The sequence below is a fragment of the Gorilla gorilla genome, chromosome 1 (genome assembly GCF_029281585.2).
Source record: "Gorilla gorilla gorilla isolate KB3781 chromosome 1, NHGRI_mGorGor1-v2.1_pri, whole genome shotgun sequence".
In the NCBI taxonomy this organism is placed as follows: domain Eukaryota; kingdom Metazoa; phylum Chordata; class Mammalia; order Primates; family Hominidae; genus Gorilla; species Gorilla gorilla.
In genome coordinates, this window is record NC_073224.2 from 155,049,083 (window position 1) to 155,069,455 (window position 20,373).

General features: G+C 41.6%; 1 protein-coding gene across 1 annotated transcript in view; it reads left to right on the top strand.

Moving 5' to 3' along the window:
* The window catches only part of MCOLN2 (mucolipin TRP cation channel 2), a 73,514-nt gene extending 58,724 nt beyond the window's left edge, over window positions 1-14,790 (top strand). Inside the window, exons 9-14 of the mRNA XM_004026057.4 lie at window positions 656-805; window positions 2,288-2,389; window positions 2,493-2,615; window positions 8,801-9,007; window positions 10,697-10,818; window positions 13,652-14,790. Coding sequence (XP_004026106.1) covers window positions 656-805; window positions 2,288-2,389; window positions 2,493-2,615; window positions 8,801-9,007; window positions 10,697-10,818; window positions 13,652-13,688 — 741 coding nt within the window. The 3' untranslated portion in view covers window positions 13,689-14,790. The remainder of the gene's footprint in view (window positions 1-655; window positions 806-2,287; window positions 2,390-2,492; window positions 2,616-8,800; window positions 9,008-10,696; window positions 10,819-13,651) is intronic.
* Window positions 14,791-20,373: the final 5,583 nt, after the last annotated feature.

Genomic DNA, 20,373 nt, shown 5'->3' on the forward strand with positions numbered 1-20,373 from the left:
TATCTTATTCTGGCTGTGGCATGTGTACAAATGCACACTGGGGTCAGGGGAAATTGGAAGTCCACAGAGTACCATTTGTGGAGCAGGGACGTAGTCTGCATTTGATTTTGCCTAATCCTGACCTTTGTCAATGTCCTTTGTAAATATCTACCTCTCTTACATGCTCCCCAATCCCCTTGATATTCTGAATGCAAAGTTAAGGTCCTTTCCCTGCCAAGGTGAGGGGGCTCATATTTGGAGCACGCACTCTGGAGCTGGCCTGCCTGGACACGGATCCTGGCTTAGCCTCTGGGTGCCTCAGTTCCCTTCTCTGGGTGATAGAGCTGCTCGTACCTGCTTCATTGGGTTGTCATTGGAATGGATGTGTTGGTAATATGAAAAGTATTTGGAATGTACTGTGTGTTAGCTATGACAAGAACCTGCTGGAGTTACCGCGTACGTATTTCATATTTGAGGTAACTTCACAGACAATTGAATGCTTACTCAGATTACAGGGGAAAGTGTGTGCTGTAACCTCCACTTTCGAGGTGGATCTGGCAAGTTGGAAAGGCAATGTCATGTCCTTTTACAGGTGAGAGCACTGTTTTGCACTTGCCTTCTCCTTCCAGAGGGCAGTGTGGTTTGTAAGAAACGCTTCTTTAAATGTTTGCCATAGAGATTTCTAAATTTCTTCCTGGAGAAGTACAAGCGGCCTGTGTGTGACACCGACCAGTGGGAGTTCATCAACGGCTGGTATGTCCTGGTGATTATCAGCGACCTAATGACAATCATTGGCTCCATATTAAAAATGGAAATCAAAGCAAAGGTGAGGGAAGCCCATTTAAAGTCTCTGTTCTTCATCTTCTCCTGGATGGCCACAGGCATCTTAAGACGTACGATCCTTTGGAGACCACTTTGATTCTCGTGTCTTCCCTTTTCTCACACCAGCACAAGTGAGGCCTCCCCTGGCTTGGTTCCTCGTGAAGGGAAAGGAAGCTGATGTTCCATGGAACGAAACTTGGCAACAGCTCCAGAATAGTGACTAAGCTTGAAAAGATTGGTTATTTGGGCCTCATTTTTCTTTTTAAGTTGCCAAAGGAGCAGCTTATCCATAAACCAGTCCCTTCCCTGAACCTGCATGTCAAGAGCTTGTGGGGAGGAACTGTGACCATTGGGTGCTCCGACGGATGGGGTGAGGGCAGGAATGTCACACTGCCCGCTAAAGCCTGACCCTTTGTATAACTTAGTTGATTTGATCTCCTAACTAAGCCTTAACTCCTCCTTCACCGCACTATTCTCCCGTCCATTCTCTGCTGTTGGTCAGAGGTCCCTCCAGCCACACCTCCTAACCCTGACACGCCTAATTCTCTCCCATCCCAGCTCCCTCTGGCTTTCTTCAGGCTTCTTCCTCTCTGGCCAACTGTGACAGCAGCCTCCTCACCAGCTTTCCCATCTTCTACTTCATACCCCTGAGGTCCATTCACACAGCTGTCAGAGGGACTTTTCTGGAAGTGTCTATCCAGCTGTTACCATCCTTTCTACCTCTTGGGGCCTACTTTGGGATGAAGCGGCCTCCCTCAGCAGCATGGCCCCTGGGGTCATCATCATCCAGCTCTGCCTCTTGCTCCTGCCCCTGCTCTGACCCTGCCCCTCTAGGACGTCTTGTCAGCATTGTGCCTTTGTTCAGCTTTTGTCCACTTACCTGTGGAGCTTCCTCCCAGCCTGTCCTGCAGGCCTGTCTTTGCTCTGGGGTCATGTCTGTGGTGTCCCTCTGTGATGAGCTAGGCATTGTGTCTTTCACTGCATTTAGCGTATTATATGAGAATCATGTTTGTGTGTTTGTCTTTTCAACTAGCCCTAGAATTTCCTCAGAGCTGGAGCTGTGTTAGCAAATCATGTTGGAGTTTTCTTTCAAAAGCAGCTGAATTGTATTGTTTGGTACTTAACAAACACCATTAATTTATATCCTCGAATGCCTAGGTCAGTGATAAATGCAATTTCTATTTGAGAGTATTATTTGGAAAAAAATTTAGTTCAACCTAAATACAATTTCTATTTCAGAGTATTATTTGGAAAAAAATTTAGTTCAACCAATTGAAATGCTGAAAGAAAATGAGAACCACAAATATTTGGAATTATATCTGTTTTTCTTCTTTTTTTCTTCAAAAAAAAAACTCTTACTATCACCTATAGGGAGGCAGATAGTTCTTTTTTTTTATTAATTGGTTTAATGTAAGGTTAATAAGCTAAGTGGAGTCAAATATTTTACTCATTTCTCTCTTTCTCCCTTTTTTTTTTCATTCCTTAGAATCTCACAAACTATGATCTCTGCAGCATTTTTCTTGGAACCTCTACGCTCTTGGTTTGGGTTGGAGTCATCAGATACCTGGGTTATTTCCAGGCGTATAATGTAAGGATGCGGCACTCGGTAGTGCCACTGCACTTGAGACTCATTTATTCTTTGGGTTCTAATAGCTACTTTTTCATTTCACCCATTCTGTTCTTTTTTTCAGGTGCTGATTTTGACAATGCAGGCCTCACTGCCAAAAGTTCTTCGGTTTTGTGCTTGTGCTGGTATGATTTATCTGGGTTACACATTCTGTGGCTGGATTGTCTTAGGACCATACCATGACAAGGTGTGTAGCTCACATTCTTCCTTCTGCACATGGGGCACGTGGGACCCTTGAACGTGGGTTTCTAGCACTTACTTGCTTCCTGGCCTTCTCTAGCATGTACCCTTGACATCAGTAATCACATATCTTTGTATCAGTTTTCTTTTTCTTTTTTTCCTTTTCAGGATATAGAAGTGACTACAGGATATTGAAACAAGAACTGTACAATACTAGAAAGCATGTATTATAGTTGTCTGGGACTGGCTTAAGGGGTCACATGGTTACCCGGTGATCATCAAATGGGAAATGTTTGGACATGAGATTACTATGTTAAAAATGAAAATTAAGTGAGGAATATTATTATAAAAAATTTCCAATTTAAAGTATTATGTTTTTCATCGAAGTTAATTGAGAAGAATGAAGATGGGCAGAGACTGCCTAAAACGACCATAGTAGGTTTATGATAGAAATGGTGACACGTCTTGTCTCTGCAGACGGCTTTGATTACAGCATCATCTTTCTGCCTTATTAAAGATCAGTATCTGAATTCTAAACTATTACCAAACTTCAGTTAGCATTATAATCTCAGGGACATCAAAGTTGTGCTAAGATGTTCTTGTTATAAAATGATACATTTGATTGGTAGATGCATCAGGAAATGAAACTAGGTAAGCCTTGGTTTTAACTCAAAAAAGTAAAAGGAGTTATTTTATCTTATGGATTTTCCTGCATTTGGGCCTGTGGCAGTTGGAACAACAGAAACAACAAAAATAGCAGCAGCTAACACTTACTGCTTGTGTGTTAGACACTCTGCTGGGCATTTCGGTGTTCTTTCTTATTTACTCCCCACAACAACCCAGGGTACTGTTAGCCTCACTTAGGTGCTCTGCAAGGAGAAAAGAGGTTAAAAATGGTAAGTATTCCTTCCAAGTTTGTATACCAGTTCAGCCTTAAGTTTTGACCTTGTTAGTTGCATTAACCAAATCTGTGATCAAATCTGGTTTACAAACTGTTATACATGAATCTTAAACCTCCGTGCTGTCCTACCAGAATAATGTCAAGTAACCTGGCACACTCAGACTTTCTCCTTTTTAGGTGTCACATTTAATATGTCTAGAGAGAATTACTGTTTTTCCTATTTGAGATATTATATAATTAACAAAGTGACAACCTCTGGGTTGGTAGTAAATCTTAATAATATTGCTTTTCATACTCCATGTCACTGCTTTAAAGGTGACTCATGAGAAAAAATTATTCTTTGATATGATCTCTCTGATTTGGAGAACTTACTGTCTTAGAGCCTGGAAAAATGTATTTTTCTTCCTTGCTTGCCTCATGCTCTGAAAGCTTTTCTACCTCTTTGTCACTAGAGGGCAGTGTTGCACTGTGTGGAATAAATACCGTTCCTGAGGATTCGGCTTTAATTCACTGACCCCAAGGTCTGTGGACAAGTGGTCCCATCTCCTTTGCACCCCATCCCCGTCTCCCCTACCTCACCATTATTCTGGAAGGTGCTCAGATAAGATTGCTTGAATTTTACTAGATGGCTACCATTCTCAAGTGCTGTCTGTTAGGCATGGTGCCCAAGATTCTTCATCTCCCTTGCTGTGTTAACCCTTCCCTCCCCTTCTCTGTGAAGAAATCTGATTGTCCTGTTACAGAGAATAGGCACCTTAATATATTAAATAATATTCCTGAGATTACCCAGCTAGAAAGTGGCAGAGATGGGATTCAAACCCAGGTCGGCCTGACTCCAGTACCTGTGCTTTGACCCCATACCCTGTAGGGCTTTTCTTGGTATTATCTAAAACAGATCATTGCAAGAGAGCATTTAGCCTGACAAGAAACAGTCTTGTACTTGGAGATCAACTGTGAGAGGACAGCCATGTAATCGGCTTCATTCTTTCAATGGTGTCAAGGTCACCTCATGGAAAATGAGGTTATTTGTTTTGTGAGCCTGACTGCATTTCCATATGTTCAATTTGTCCTTTCAAAGGATACAGGTGAAACTGGGATGCTCTGAGGCAGCACTGTCCAAGAAAAATACAGTTTGGGCTACAATTGAGAGCCTTGCCTATACTGTAAAATTTTCTAGTAGCTACATTAAGAAATTTTAAAAAGATGAAATTATTTTTAATTATATATTTTAAGCCTAATATACCCAAAATATTATTTCAGCATGTATTCGGTATAAAATATTGAAATATTTTACATTCCTCCATACTAGTCTTTTTGATCTGGTGGATATTTTATCCACATAGCATGTCTCAATTTGGACTAGCTATCTATTGGATGCTGGCTATTCACACATTCCTGGTGACTACCACTATGGACATTGCAGCTCTAGACTTATGTCTTTCACTTAATATTAGCTTTCCTTTATACCCCTGGAGGAGGGGAGGGATAAGGGATGTCTGTAGGGTTGCCTGCAGGTCTGTTTATGGCATCTCTCACCAGGCTGATATATTGGGGAAATACACAGCTGAGTTAATTCACTGAATGTACTAGTCAGCTGGGGGAGAGAACATCAGTCTGGTTTTGGAATTTTGTGCTTTTCTTCACCATATTGCTGCCTCTTTGAATCTGAAGTTAGAATATTTTATTGCCCCTTGCATCCTTTCCCCCAAATTAATCCAAGCTGTCAGCATGTTCAGGTTCTGCCAGTATCTGAATCAGAGGACTTTCAGGTTACCCGAAGCCTTGAAAAGCTAGGCATTCCAAGCGGGCATTTTTGTAGGATTTTTAGAATCACAGCAACCTTGATTGTGAAAGCTAATTCTTTCTTTAAAACAAAACAACTAAAAAGGAAACATTAGGAAAACCGTTTGACTGATAGCTGGGGTCCCATAACACTTCAGCTTCCTGTCTTCCTGTTAGGCATCTGATTTCAGGGGCTCAATGGAAAGGGAGTCAAGATGCAAAAGGCTTCCTGCTGATGTGTATTGCCAGCACTAATGGACTTTGGCACACTGCCCTTTCAAAATGCCTGGGCACAGAGGGTGAGAGACTGTTGATGTTCTTCCAGACCTCATTTTGAATTATTAAACATTACTCTAATGTGGCTTTTACATTTCCAGAGGACTTTTTTTCCTGTGAGGAATAAATCATAGCCTTGCGTTGTCCCCATTTTACAAATGAGAAGACCAAGACTTGAAAAGTTGTGGGACTTCACTGATGCCATGGGTCAAAGTTCAGCAGACTCTGCATTACATTTTCCTCCTTCCAAGCCCTCTGGTTTTAGCCAAGTACCTCTCAGCTAAAACATTTTGCCTAAAGTTTGCATGAGATTCTTGGCACCAGCTCTTAAAGCAAATATTTATGTTGTTCTCTGACATAAGCCATTGCAGGTTATGGTTTCATTGAAATTAAAGGTTTTTGGCCCAACTGCAAACTTATCATTTGTGAAATGAATGGTTGAGTTCTCACTGTGGGCCCAGAGAACCTATGGGGACTCTTTATGGAAATACCCATTTAATACATATTAAATGTCTACTGTGCACCCAACATTGCTAGTTTCTTGTAGACCAAGTTCTTGGAGGGAAGGAACTATAGTTTGTTCCTCTTTACATTCCCAGTGTCCAGCACAGCACATAGACCATGGTAGGTGCCCAAAAAGTTTGTTTTGAACAAACAAGAAGCAGAGAGAGAGTAGTACCTGCTTTCCAGGGGCTTATGATCACTCAAGATCCAAAGGAATGCCTTACAAATGTGGTCCTTCTAGACTGGAAGCACATTAGGACCTTGAGTATTTTTAAGCTCACTTCTACTACGGAATTTGGCCACTGAAATAGACTCTGGTTCACAGCCACTTCTTGTACAAAATGGCAGGGTGTTACCAAACACCTAAAATTGACTGGGTCTCTGTTTTAACTCTTTGGTGTGTTAAAATAATTCTCATGTTCACAAGAGGAAGAGGAGGTAAAATGGTTATGAATAATGTTAATGTTGAGACAGATATTGTGTGTAGCCTGGTAAGTAACTAAACAGAAAATTAAAAAATGAATGTGACATGTGCTGACAAACTAGCTATTTGCAGTTGAAACCTGAAGCACAGACAGTTGTGCTTGGAGTCAGGGGTTCTTGAAACTAGAGAAAGGAGTTGACTGGATTCCAAAAGAAACTAAGAAATATGAATTATTAATGGTGCTGTCAGAGTTGTAGTTGACATCCATAGAAACCAACTTTAATGTCAGTGTTTTCAGCTTTAACTTCAATGTTTTAAGGCTCGTGTAGGGTATGGAAAATATTTACTCTGGCAATGGCCTGTTTTACTGTTAAATAATCTACATATTGTTAAGTGATCTGTTCATTTGGATATTTCCTCTAGGTCTTTTTGGAGAAGGACTTTAGTTCATCAGAGTTTTTGCTGATGCAGCAAAGCCATGGGTGGGATCGTTGTTTGGGGTGCATTTGTAGACCTTCTCCCTTGGCCACCAACTTTACCTTGCCTGGTCCAGCCACGTGGCTGGTAGTGTGAGGCATGGTGTTTGTATCTAGTTGGAGTACAGGGAAGTTTGTATAAAAACAATTAGAAGACCATAGTTCATTCTGTGATTCTTACCGATACGGAGTGCAGAGAAAGGACTAGAGCTGCCAGGGCACTCGGTCTTGAAGTACACTCTGAAATAACCCTTGAACATTGGCTTAATTGGACACAGAGAAGAGAAAGAAGAATATAGCAGGTGAGGAGAATAAATTCCATGAGGGAAAAATGTAGGGATGGGCCTGGTGTTGGAGGAGAAGATAAGCACAGCATATTAATACTGTCAAGGAGATGTGATGAGGCTGCATGAAGGAGGAACTTATCACAACCTTCTTGGTTTAGATTTTTATTTTGCATCCAAACTTTGTATAATCTCACAAGGGAGAAATGACCCGAAAGCCTTCTTCTTAAAGTACAGGTTTTACTGCAGCTTTGACTGGGGAGGGTAAAGAGATTGGAGTAAAAGAGACTTCCTTGGAAGTTTCTTTAATAATTCAGAAATTTCTGTTGACATCACAGTAGAGTAGTAAGGGTGGATCGGAGAAACATGTGATAGGAACAGACAGGCCTTAGAAGACTGAAAGCGGGGAAGAGTAATCAATTCAATACAGAGTTTTAAGGACTTAATTATTTCAGAGTAAATGTTTCTTTGGTAGGAGATTGGAATCACTGACAGAAATAGGGCAATTTAGAAACAAAGTTCATTTTTCTGGTTAGGGTGGTGGAAAGTTTTGTTTTGTTGGCATTTTCAAGGAATGGTCTGTTATATAACAAATGCCAGCTGAGCACAGTGGCTCATGCCTGTAATCCAAGCACTTTGGGAGGCTGAGGTGGGCGGATCACCTGAGGCCAGGAGTTCGAGACCAGCCTGGCCAACATGGTGAAACCCCATTCTACAAAAAAATACAAAAATTAGCCGGGCTTGGTGGCAGGCACCTGTAATCCCATCTATTTGGGAGGCTGACACATGAGAATCGCTTGAACACTGGAGGCAGAGGTTGCAGTGAGCTGGGATTGCACTGCACTCCAGCCTGGGTGGCAGAGTAAGACTCTGTCTCAAACAAACAAACAAAACCTACAAATGCTCTCTAAGTGTAGAAAACATAAGAAGATGCTTATGTTAATTAGGAGAAAAACCAGGATCTAAACTTGTTAGATCCTGGTTTTAGATATATTAAAAGTACATAGGGAAAAACTGTGGGAATTGTTAAGAGATTAACTTTGAGAGTATGGAGGGGTGTGTGTGTGTGTGTTTGTGTGTGTGTTTTAAAGAGACAGGGTCTCGCTGTGTCCCCCAGGCTGCAGTGCAGTGGCAGAAGCTTGGCCCACTGCACCCTGAACCTCCTGGATGCAAGAGATTCTCCCACCCCAGCCTCCTGAATAGCTGGGGCTACAGGCATATCACCATGCCCAGATAATTTTTGTACTTTTTGTAGAGATGGTGTCTTGTAATCTTTCCCAGGCTGGTCTCAAACTCCTGAGCTCAAGTGATCTTCCAACCTTGGCCTCCCAAAGTGCTGGGATTGTAGGGATGAGCCACTGTGCCTGGCCCAGAGGGGGTTTTTGAATAATGTTTTCCTACTTCTTATGGTGTTCTAGCATCTTAAAATAAGTAAGTTACCACTACCACAATGACAAAAACAATGTTAACAAAACAAGCTAACTAGATATCCTCTGCTTTTTAGAATACTCTATTTCAGAAACTAATTTTTATTTCCCCCTACAGTTTGAAAATCTGAACACAGTTGCTGAGTGTCTGTTTTCTCTGGTCAACGGTGATGACATGTTTGCAACCTTTGCCCAAATCCAGCAGAAGAGCATCTTGGTGTGGCTGTTCAGTCGTCTGTATTTATATTCCTTCATCAGCCTTTTTATATATATGATTCTCAGTCTTTTTATTGCACTTATTACAGATTCTTATGACACCATTAAGGTAAGTAATTATCAAAATTTGCTGCCAAAAAATCACTGCAAATTCTGTATAGATTATAGGAAAATACCACATTTTAAAAACTTAAAATATTACAGTTCAGATTTTGAGGTTTTGTGGACAAACTTTTTAGACGCTGGAGATGAATTTTAGGGCATTGTCCCTGTTACCCACAGCAGGGTGGATTGGTTTGGAGGGGTGGTGGGAAAGAAAAGGGAAATGGGGTAACGATGGGTTGAATGGGGTAAGTCAGGTAGTCAGGCTGCTGGTCTTAGCCCTGACAGATATACCTGCCAGTGTGGCTGCCTGGAACTTAGGATTGAGTCATAAGTTTCAGGGATGAGAGGTGACCAGCACCCTGACAGCTCTCAGATATTGCTACAACTCACACTGGATAATACAGCTACTGGCATGGTGCAGGCTTCCTTTAAATTATGAAAACTAAGGCTTTTGTGACGTTTAGCTTCCTGCTTTCTTAAGCTACCTGATGGGTTCTGTATCCTTTCAGACTAGGCCATTTAACTGATTTGTGGCTTGAAGGAATTTCACTTCCTTGGGTGCTGGTACCTTATTCACAGCAGATGGTCATGCTTAGAAAACCCTGCTTCAGGGTCAGTGACTGAAAAACCAGGGGTGCCATGCCAGTGCCTTTGTCAGGGCTGTTTTCTGCTTAACCACTTTCTCAGAATAATGCAGAAGAAACCCAGTCCACTACCTTTTGAGTGTGTGGGGAGATAAGTAAGTGTTCAGGTGGGAATGGTAGTTGCCTCTCGCATCAGGGCTTGCATGGAGAAGGAAGAGGTGCACACTCCTGCCACAGAGATTCATGTCTTTGATGTGGCAGTGTCTCTGCGTGGTGGGGGCCAAGCCTCATTGTTGAAGTAGGTTGTCTCATTAAGCATGAGGGGAGGGAGTCTTTGTGTCTGCTTGGAAAAAAATCTCTCTTCTGTTCCACTAAGCGACCAACTTCCATAAAAGTAGAGGAAATAATGATTACTTTCCAAGCAGAGTCTACACTGCCAATGTGTGTGTGGAGTGGGAGGTCTCATCTAGTCTTGCTGTTAGCATTAAAGGTTTAGACTTTTTTTTTTTTTTAAAGAGAGAGGGTCTTGCTCTGTTTCCCAGGCTGGAGGACAGTGGTATAATCCTACCTCATTATAGCCTCCAACTCCAGGGCTCAGTCAATCCTCCTGCCTCAGCCTCCAGAGTAGCTGGGACTACAGGTACACACCACCATGGCCAGAAAATTTTTGTATTTTTTGTAGAGATGGGGTCTCACCATCTTGCCCAGGCCAGTCTCAAACTCCTGGGCTCAAGCAATCCTCCCCTCTTGGCCTCCCAAAGTGCTGGGATTACAGGCATGAGCCATCGTACCCAGACTAGACATTTGACTTTTGACTATTTCCTTCATTACCTTTTTTTTTTTTTTTTTTTTTTTTTAACAAACCTCTCCCTGGCTCTTCTCTGCTTTCTTTCTGAAGTTTTTCTTTGGATTGTTCTCTGTTCCCACAGTGGCCCTGGCTTGGTGTTCTGGGACTGACAGATTGATTCATCATTGTAAATATCAGTTCTTGGATCTGAGCTAGCAATGTGGGAGAGTTTTATTTTAGCAAAGGTGGGCTTGGTTTGTTGACAAAAGAGCAATTTCTCATGCCTTATAAATAAGGTAACAACATTGTGTACTTTCTAAAGAAATTCCAACAGAATGGGTTTCCTGAAACGGATTTGCAGGAATTCCTGAAGGAATGCAGTAGCAAAGAAGAGTATCAGAAAGAGTCCTCAGCCTTCCTGTCCTGCATCTGCTGTCGGAGGAGGTCAGTATCATGTTTATTCTCCATGCTCCTGAGATGGGCTGTTCTGTTGTCTTAAGAAAGAGCCCCTCCAAGATTACCATTACATTCAGAGACCAGCTTATCGTGGGAAATAATTCACCTTTCTTTTCTTTCCTCCCACTGAAATTGGCTTTAGAAATGAATTATTTCTTCTAAAACAGGGTTATGTAGAAAGCTACACGATGTGATTGGAATCTCTTAGAAATACTATAAGACTCTTAAGAGAAGGCATAAATTATGTCCTTAAAGTCAAGAGGCTGAACTCTTAAGTGGCCCAAGTAAGAGGTCAAAGCTCTTATTTTTAGAGGTGAAACTCTGGGAATGTCAGAAGTGTTTTCCCTTTTCACAGTATGTGGTACAAGCAATCTTTCTTGATGAGAGCAGGAAACTTCCTTGCGAAGAGGCTGTCCAAATGCTTGCTTATCAGTGCGCACCGGTAGCTCTTCCTTGCCTAGCTGTGCTTTCCCTGCTGTTCGTCAGGACATGTAGAGAAATGGTCTAGACCTCAGTGGACAAAGCATATTACATAGTGATTTGTGGACTAGAATGGGGTCAGGTGAAGACAATTTTTTTTTTATGTGCCTATGTTTGCTTTCATCTGAAGTCAGGGGTGCCAGTTTTTAACTAAAAGTATACCCTACATATGTTTTTTCTTTTTGGAAGGACTCTGTAACCCAAATTCCTGAAGGAAGCTATGAGAACATAATTGCTATTTAAAACCACAGGATGCATTTTTCTGTTAATCAATTCATACAGCATCTTGGGACTTACAATGATATGACTGAGCAGATCCAGAGAATGTCTGCTAAATAGAAAATGAGATCTGAGAAGAGTTGTTTTCAGAATCACACCTTTTTTTCCCAGAGCATTAAATTGTTGCTGTGAAAGCTGGGATAAAGGAAATTAATTTTCTTAATAGGCAGCTGCTTCCTAAGAGGTACCTTGTATAAGGAAAGTCTCTCAAAATCTCTTTATTACTATAAGGGGGATAAACTTCATTGAAAAATGTAGTCATGAATTCTAAAAAGTAAACGATAGGTCTTTGGTGTTTGGACCTTGGTTTGTGCCACACAAAGTCCTGGGAGGTTGTTAAATGTTTTGTCATGCAGCCCTATGGAACAAGTGAAAGATTTAAGGCGTGGACCCCAAGACATTTGGGTAAGATTGGGTCTGAGTGGTGAGACGCAAGGAGCAACAGCAGCAGACCATTTGCCCTAAAGTGTGCTGAGGGTTGTTGAGAAGATGCATGGTGAGACGGAGGGTCTGCCCCTCATGAAGAGTGAAAGAATTCAAGGGAACAAGAGAGCCCACCAAGGAGATCAACTGAAGAACTAGGATGATGAAAGTTTTGAAAAAGAGGATATCAAAAAACAAAGACAGGTAGCTGTAACTATGTTTGGCCAAACGATGGTCCCGAGTGAAGTCAGCTATAGCAATTTCAGTGGAATCATCAAACCAAAGCCTAGATCCCAGGGGGCTTGCATGGACCCTGCAGAGTGAATGAAGGGCCTAGGCCGTGATGGAAGGAAATGGATTGTAGTAGGGCCTTGAGAACAAATGATGGCTTTGACTCCATCTAAAATTAAGTATAGCTTGATGTGTTTAAAAGCTAGGAATGGGGCTGGTTATGGTGGCTCATGCCTGTAATCCCAGCACTTTGGGAGGCCAGGGCAGAAGGATTGCTTGAGCCCAGGATTTTGAGATCAGCGTGGGCAATGTAGTGAGACCCCGACTCTTAAAAAATAAAATAAAAGCTAGGGACAGAAGAATGGACTAAAATTGAGGAAGGTTGTGAATGGAGGCTAAAGATGAACATAAAGATTCAGCTCTGCAAAGATTGGTTTTTGTGCCCCCTGTCTGGTGACCATGACAGATGACACCTGCTATCCCAGTGCTGCTTCCTGCAGAGCACGGCTGTGGTCACTCTTCAACAAAGCAGTCCAACAACCAGCACACACTTGATTCTCCTTTGAGTTTTTGACAGAGCCTCTAGCCTGAGCATCAGAACACCTGGGTTTTCATTTTGGACACTGCCATTAACCAAGTGTGTCCTGTGACCTCTCCTAAACCTCTTAGATGGACCAGATGACCTCTGAAACCTCTTCCAGTTCGAAAGTGATGTGGTTCTTTGGAGAGAGATGCTTGGTTGAACAGATGCAGAGTTAACCTTTACCTTCCTCTGTTGCAGTGAAGGAGGAAAATTGGCTGTTCTAGTAATTTATAAGGCCTTGTTAGCGAAGGGACACAGAGATTCTTTTTTTTTTCCAGAAACAAACCAATGTATTTATTGAGTAAAACATAAATGTAACATATGTTTTTCTTTTTTTTTTAATTTTTCTTTAAATTCTGGGATACATGTGCTGAACGTGCAGGTTACATAGGTACACATGCGCCATGGTGGTTTGCTGCACCTATCAACCCATCATCTAGGTTTTCAGCTCTGCATGCATTAAGTATTTGTCCTAATTCTCTCCCTCCCCTTTCCCCCTACCCCCCAACATTTCCCAGTGTGCAATGTTCCCCTCCCTGGGGGCATGGAGTTTCTTAAGAGACAGGTGACTCCTCACAGTGTTTCCAAAAGCATCTGCTCAAACCTCAAATAGTGTACATTGCCCTTCTTTATTTATTTACTTATTTATTCTGAATGTTGGTAAATAATCAGAATACCTTGCCTGTCTTAATTTTTCTTCCTCTTCTATGTTTCACTCAATGTGTCTATAATCTACGGGCCTAGAATATAGAGTATTCCTATTGCTCCTCAAAGATGTTAAAGTATCGTATCTTTTCTCTTTTCTTCTTTCCCTTTCTGTTACAGGAAAAGAAGTGATGATCACTTGATACCTATTAGCTAAAGTTCTGCTAAAGATAATTAAAGTTCAGGCATCCTTATCCAGCGGCTGAGCAGAGGAACCCCAAATGACTTGGACAAGCAGTTCCAAAATGACTCTCTTATTTAATTGTGGAGTGGGAAAGAGGACTCACAGTTAGCCAGCTGACCATGACTGAAGTTCCAGCTTTACTTTTTATAAACTTGAATGATAAAGAATAGACCATGGGCTACTACTGGGCATTAGTGCAATATAACAGCGATAATAAAATTCTCTATTAGTCTGTTAATTTATGACATGATCTCGGAATGGAAAAAGATCATTTCAGAGTGTGCAAAATAAGTCTTTAAAGCCATGTAATTAAATATGTGTGTTTATTGTCAAATAAGGATTTGTTTCAAAGGTGATTCTTGGGTTTGAAGACATTTGTTAATTCATGGTCTGTACAGAAATGAAGCTGGTTGCAATACCAATCTAGAGAGTCCAAGCTGGCGAACTATTAAGCTATTTAAAGATCACCCTTGGCCTGGCACAGTGGCTCACACCTGTAATCCCAGCACTTTGGGAGGCCTAGGCAGGCAGACTGAGCTCAGGAGCTTGAGACCAGCCTGGGCAACATGGCAAAAACCCATCTCTACAAAAAGTACAAAAATTAGTCAGGCGTGATGGCAGGCATCTGTAGTCCCAGCTACTTGGGAAGCTGAAGTGGGAGGATCACCTGAGCTCTGGAGGTGGAGGCTGCCATGAGCCATGATCGTGCCACTACACTCCAGCCTGGGTGACAGAGTGAGATCCTGTCTCAAAAAAAAAAAAAGATCACCCTTAAATCAACAAAAAGACCTCATGCTCATGCAGTGGACATTTCTTGGCCTGTTTTCCTGTGGGTTTTCTTCAGCATGATATGAAGCAACTGTTGGCATAGCCAGTGGGATGAATAAGAAATGGAATCATTTGGCTGCCTCGTCACTTGTGCTAATGGTCAGTTGTACACACATGACATGTGGAAGTGACCTGTAGCAGTGGTCACTCATTTTAACAATTGAACTCCGCTGGGTTGGGTATTTACCTTTGTCTAGCAAAGAAATATGATATATTTTCTCTAAATAAATTTATTTTTATCATTCCATATGGCACTCTTACTATTTTATGCATTGTCTCTAAACAACTACCTAGTGAAACATTCAGATCACATCTCTCTTAACCACTTGGTCTCCAAAAGGGATTTCCCAATTTCTTAAAAGCAGTGAAGGACATACAGGGGCTAAGATATAGAAGTTATTCAATAAATATTTATGATGATAGCTTGAGAGATGAAGATCACTTCATGCATAGACTTATTTCATACCTGAGCTATCTCAGTGGCCAACTATTTTAAAAGTTATTGGTGAAGAGGAGAATTTGAATTAAGCAGGACCCTCCTTCCAGGGCTCTTCCTCTTTCTCCTTGGCCTCAGTCGCCCTCCCCACAAGCCCCTACCCAATTTTCCTTCTCATGTCACCTTCCCCCTTCTTGCTCTGACTCCGTCTTCATACGCCTGCACCAACTATAGGCAGGGAAAATCATGCAGTTAATACCATTAAAGTATATAAGAGAGTAGATGACTCATGTCTACACACAGAATACTTTGCTAAAATTATTTTAAACTTTCTTTTTTACAAAATATGTGAAGAGTTATGTTTGATTTTTAAACTAAGACACCATTAAACTGGTGGTTCTGGGGTCATTTGCCTGACCCAAGAATCAGATACGTAATTGGACCACTTGTTAACTTCTGAGTATATTGTCATATACTTAGTTTTGTCTCTGAAAAGAACTGCTATTTTTTTTCTTTTTCTTTCTTTTTTTTTTTAGACAGAGTCTTGCCCTGTTGCCAGGCTAGAGTGCAGTGTCATGATCTTGGCTCACTGCATCCTTTGCCTCCCAGGTTCAAGCGATTCCCCTGCCTCAGCCTCCTGAGTAGCTGGGACTACAGACATGCACCGCCACACCTGGCTAATTTTTTGTGTTTTTTTAGTAGAGATAGGGTTTCACCGTATTGGCCAGGATGGTCTTGATCTCCCGACCTCGTGTCCGCCCGCCTTGGCCTGCCAAAGTGTTGGGATTATAGGCGTGAGCCACCACGCCTGGCCCAAGAATTGCTATTAACATGGTGAAACCCTGTATCTACTAAAAATACAAAAATTAGCTGGGCGTGGTGGCAGGCGCCTGTAGTCCCAGATACTCAGGAGGCTGAGGCAGGAGAATCGCTTGAATCCGGGAGGCGGAGGTTGCAGTGAGCCAAGATCCGGCCACTGCACTCTAGTCTGGGTGACAAAGTGAGACTCCATCTCAAAAAAAAAAAAAAAAAAAAAAGCTTTCATTTGTTCTGCAGCTGTGACTGCCATTTGAATAGAAGATTAATGATGGGTTTTCATGCTCATATTATTCTTCTATTGGCTTTCATGTTTTCTTTTATTTATTTTCCCTCCAGCTGGACAAAACAGTTTTAGAAAGAAAAATGTTTTTCAGGGTTAGCTCACATCTATAGAAACATTGTTTTCTCCCTTTTTAATAATGTTAAACAATTGTCACTTTATCAACTGTATTGTCTATTTGGATTTTATTGAACAATGTTGTCTCATAATTCTGCTAATAGATGCATCTGGGATAAATCATTTTCTCTCTTATCATAGGCCTCCACTTAGAGGGTTCCCTGTGGAAGTTAGGAGACACATTCTTTCTGCCTGCTGGTTTCATTTTGGGATCTCCAACCCTTGAATTTAACTCCTTGGCTTGTGGTGACACAGTCATAACCATATACAACATCTTAAAGCTTTTTCACTTGGGCTGGTAGGAGAGAGTGTGGGCATAAGAGCCATCTAGACGGACTTGAGTTAAAATTCCAGCTTAACCTAACTTTAAGGCCCTGAACAAGTTACTTTCTTCCTCTAAGTGATGATAAACCTCAACCAAGACTGGCACTTAAGTCACATAATTTATGCAGAGCCTGGTATTGAATTCATTCCTGAGCAGTTATTTCCCTTTGATTCTCTAACATGTTTGCAATAGATTCCATGGGACCATGGAATAATGCAGACACGACTTTGCTTCTGCAACCTGTCTGCCTCAGCTGTCCTCTTCCTACTGCTACCTGAGTCTCCTTGGACAGGTCATGCCATGCATAGATTTCCTCATCCATAAAATGGGGGGATTATGAGTTGAATGAGTCAAACGTAAAGTGCATAGAATAGGGTGTGACTCCTAAGTGCTCAATGACTATTAGCTCTTCAAAAAACATGTCTTACTAACATGGTCTACAAATGTACAAATCTGTTCATCTGGGCCAGCCAGGAAGATTTTTATTTTATAATGCGCTCACCACACACTTCTGGTGGACTTTGTTCTAGTTAGAACTTTAAGTTTGCAAAAGTCCCCCATCCAGTCCTGTCCTGGAGGCAATGATCAGTTCAGCCCTAAGAAGCTCACACCTAGCCATAGAGGAGCAGCAAGGAGAAGCAGCCTAAATGGCTGGGGCACAGCTGTCAGTCCTGATGGAAGAGAAAAAGTCCAGGAGGTGCACAAGCTGTCACAAAGCCTCAGTCCTTCACCCTGGGTGAGACCTTCAGTCCTCTACTAGGACTACCCCCTTAACCAAACTTGTCAGAATGTATAAAATTCAGGCCCACTTCCTTCTCAACCCATTGCTGATTCAAAGTGGTGAATGCAAAAGAGTGAGAGAGGGTAGTTAGGAAAAGCTCTTCGTGCGATTCGAGGCACTGTCCCCCACTCCTGCTGAGGACCTACACTCCAACAATTGTAAAAAGGGTACACCGATCCAGTGGAAGACCACGCTTGGAATCATGGGTTTATGAAAAGCACAATAGCCCAGCCTTTTGATCTAGGGGTAGCCAGTCGCCCTCTTGTCCCTGTGGACCTTCATGTAAAAATGGCCCAGCACTGGCCGGGCGTGGTGGCTCACGCCTGTAATCCCAGCACTTTGGGAGGCCGAGGCGGGTGGATCACAAGGTCAGGAGATCGAGACTATCCTGGCTAACACAGTGAAACCCCGTCTCTACTAAAAATACAAAAAAATTAGCCGGGCGTGGTGGTGGGCACCTGTAGTCCCAGCTACTCGGGAGGCTGAAGCAGGAGAATGGTGTGAACCCAGGAGGCGGAGCTTGCAGTGAGCCGAGATCATGCCACTGCACTCCAGCTCGGGTGACAGAGCAAGACTCCATCTCAAAAAAAAAAAAAAAAAAAAAAAAAATATATATATATATACACACACACACATATGTATATATAGCCCAGCACTGTGTTGATGTTCAGGGGCCTTTCTAAAGTCATTGGAAAGGTATATTCAATAAACTGCCACCATGGTCTTGGCCACAGAGTTGTTTCTTGACAATATCAAGAGCTGTGATGCTTACAGGTACGATTCCAGATACCTGAACAATTCACTTGTGACAGCCACATATTGCAGTAACATTAGACGAATAGACCTCATTTTACTGCTAATCAGCTCCATCTTTATTTTCTTGTAACTTGGGCAAATTTTATTTTTGCTTTGCTTCACTTGAAGTTTGAACATTTTAACCATGTAGTCCCTCCTTGTTCACAGAGAATATGTTTCAGGACCCCCAGTACAGGCCTGAAACCGTAAACAGTACTGAATCCCATACAGGTTGAGCAACCCTAATTCGAAAATCCAAAAGCTGAAATGCTCCAAAATCTGAAACTTTTGCTGACATGACTCCACAAGTGGAAAGCTTCACAGCTGACCTCATGTGATGGGTCACAGTCAAAACTTTGTTTCATACACGAAATTATTTAAAATATTGTATGAAATTACCTTTAAGCTATGTATATAAGGTATATATGAAACATAAATGAATTTCATGTTTAGACTTGGATCCCACCCCCAAGATATCTCATTATGTATATGTTAATATTCCAAAAGCTGAAAAAATCCAAAAGCTGAAAAAATCCAAAAGCTGAAACACTTCTGTTCCCAAGCATTTTGGAGAAGGGATACTCAACCTTTATATATTATGTTTTTTCCTATACATACATACCTATGATAAAGTGTAATTTATAAATTAGGCACAGTAAGAGATTAACAACAATAACAAAAAATAGAACAATTACAATAACAATATAGTCTATTAACAATGATAATAAAATAGAACAATTATAATAACAATATACTATATTAATAAAATAGAACAATTATAACACTATACTGTAATAAAAGTTATAAGGATGTGGTCTCACAAAATATCTTACTATACTGTATTCACCCTTCTTATGATGTGAAATGATAAAATGTGTATGTGATGAAGTGAGGTGAGTGACACAGGCATTGTGACGTAACGATAGGCCACTACTGACCTTCCAATGATACGTCAGAAGGGGGTCCCAGATCATTGAGCCATGGTGATGTCAATGGCTAGATGTCAGGAGCAGACGATGTTGATGGCTAATGGATGAGGAGCATCTCAGCATGGACACACTGGGCAAAGGGAGGATGCACGTGCCAGGATGGATGGGATGGGACAGCAGGAGATTTCATCACACCACTCCGAATGGCAAGCAATTTAAAGCTTATCAAGTATTTATTTCTGGAATTTTCCATTCAATATTTTCAGACCACGGTTGATCTCTAGTAACTGAAACCACAGAAAGTGCATAAGGGTAGCCTACTGTATTGCAATGAGGTTGAGTCTTTCTCTACCAAATATCTAGAATTTCACACAGTTCATAAAGCATGCATGAAGTAGCTCTTGCATGAAGAGTAATGAGGACCTTACAGGCTAAACCCTAAACACAGCATTCTGGTATCAGGCACTTGAGGAAGGACAATAGGCACAGGAACAAGAAACTGCTGGTCCTGTGTCTTGATGCAGGTGCTGACTGAGCACCTCTGCTTTTCCTTCCTACAGTTGAGATGTTCCAGGCTCTGAATACTGCTGACATGCAGGGCCAGCTTTGTGGCTGCGTAATCCGTGCATTCTTAAAGAACCTTGTGCTTGGCTTAATGGTCCTCCATCAGTCTTGAAATTCTTAATATTTCTTGAACAAGGGACCCCACATTTTCATTTTTCAGTGGGCCCTACAAGTTATGCAGTGAATCTTGATGATAGGATTATATAACTCAGTGATTAAAGCATGGTTTTTAAAGAAAAGGCTAGGAACCCAGGAATGTACTTTTAAATTTAATAAATTTAATAAAAGAAAAGCATGAATCTGAGTTGGCATTGCTTTTTTAAAAAACAGACTTTTTTTTAGAGCAATTTTTGATTTACAGCAAAATTGAGAGGCAGGTACAGAGAGTTCTCATATCCCTCCTGCCCACACATGTGCACAGCCTCTGCCATTATCAACATCCCACACCAGAGTGGTATATTAGCTACAATCCAACCAATGAATGCTGCACTGGCACATCATTACCACCCAAAGTCCATAGTTTACATTGTGGTCATTCTCGGTGTTGCACACTCTGGATTTGGACAAATGTATAACATGTATCCACCATTATCGTGTCATACAGAGTAGCTTCACTGCCCTAAAAATCCTCTCCTCTGCCTAGCCATTCCTCCGTCACCACCACCCCATACCTGAACTCCTGGCAACCACTGGTCTTTTTACTGTCCCCATAGTTTTTCCTTTTCCAGAATGTCATAAGGTTGAAATCCTATAGTATGTCGCCTCTCCAGAGTGGCTTCTTTCA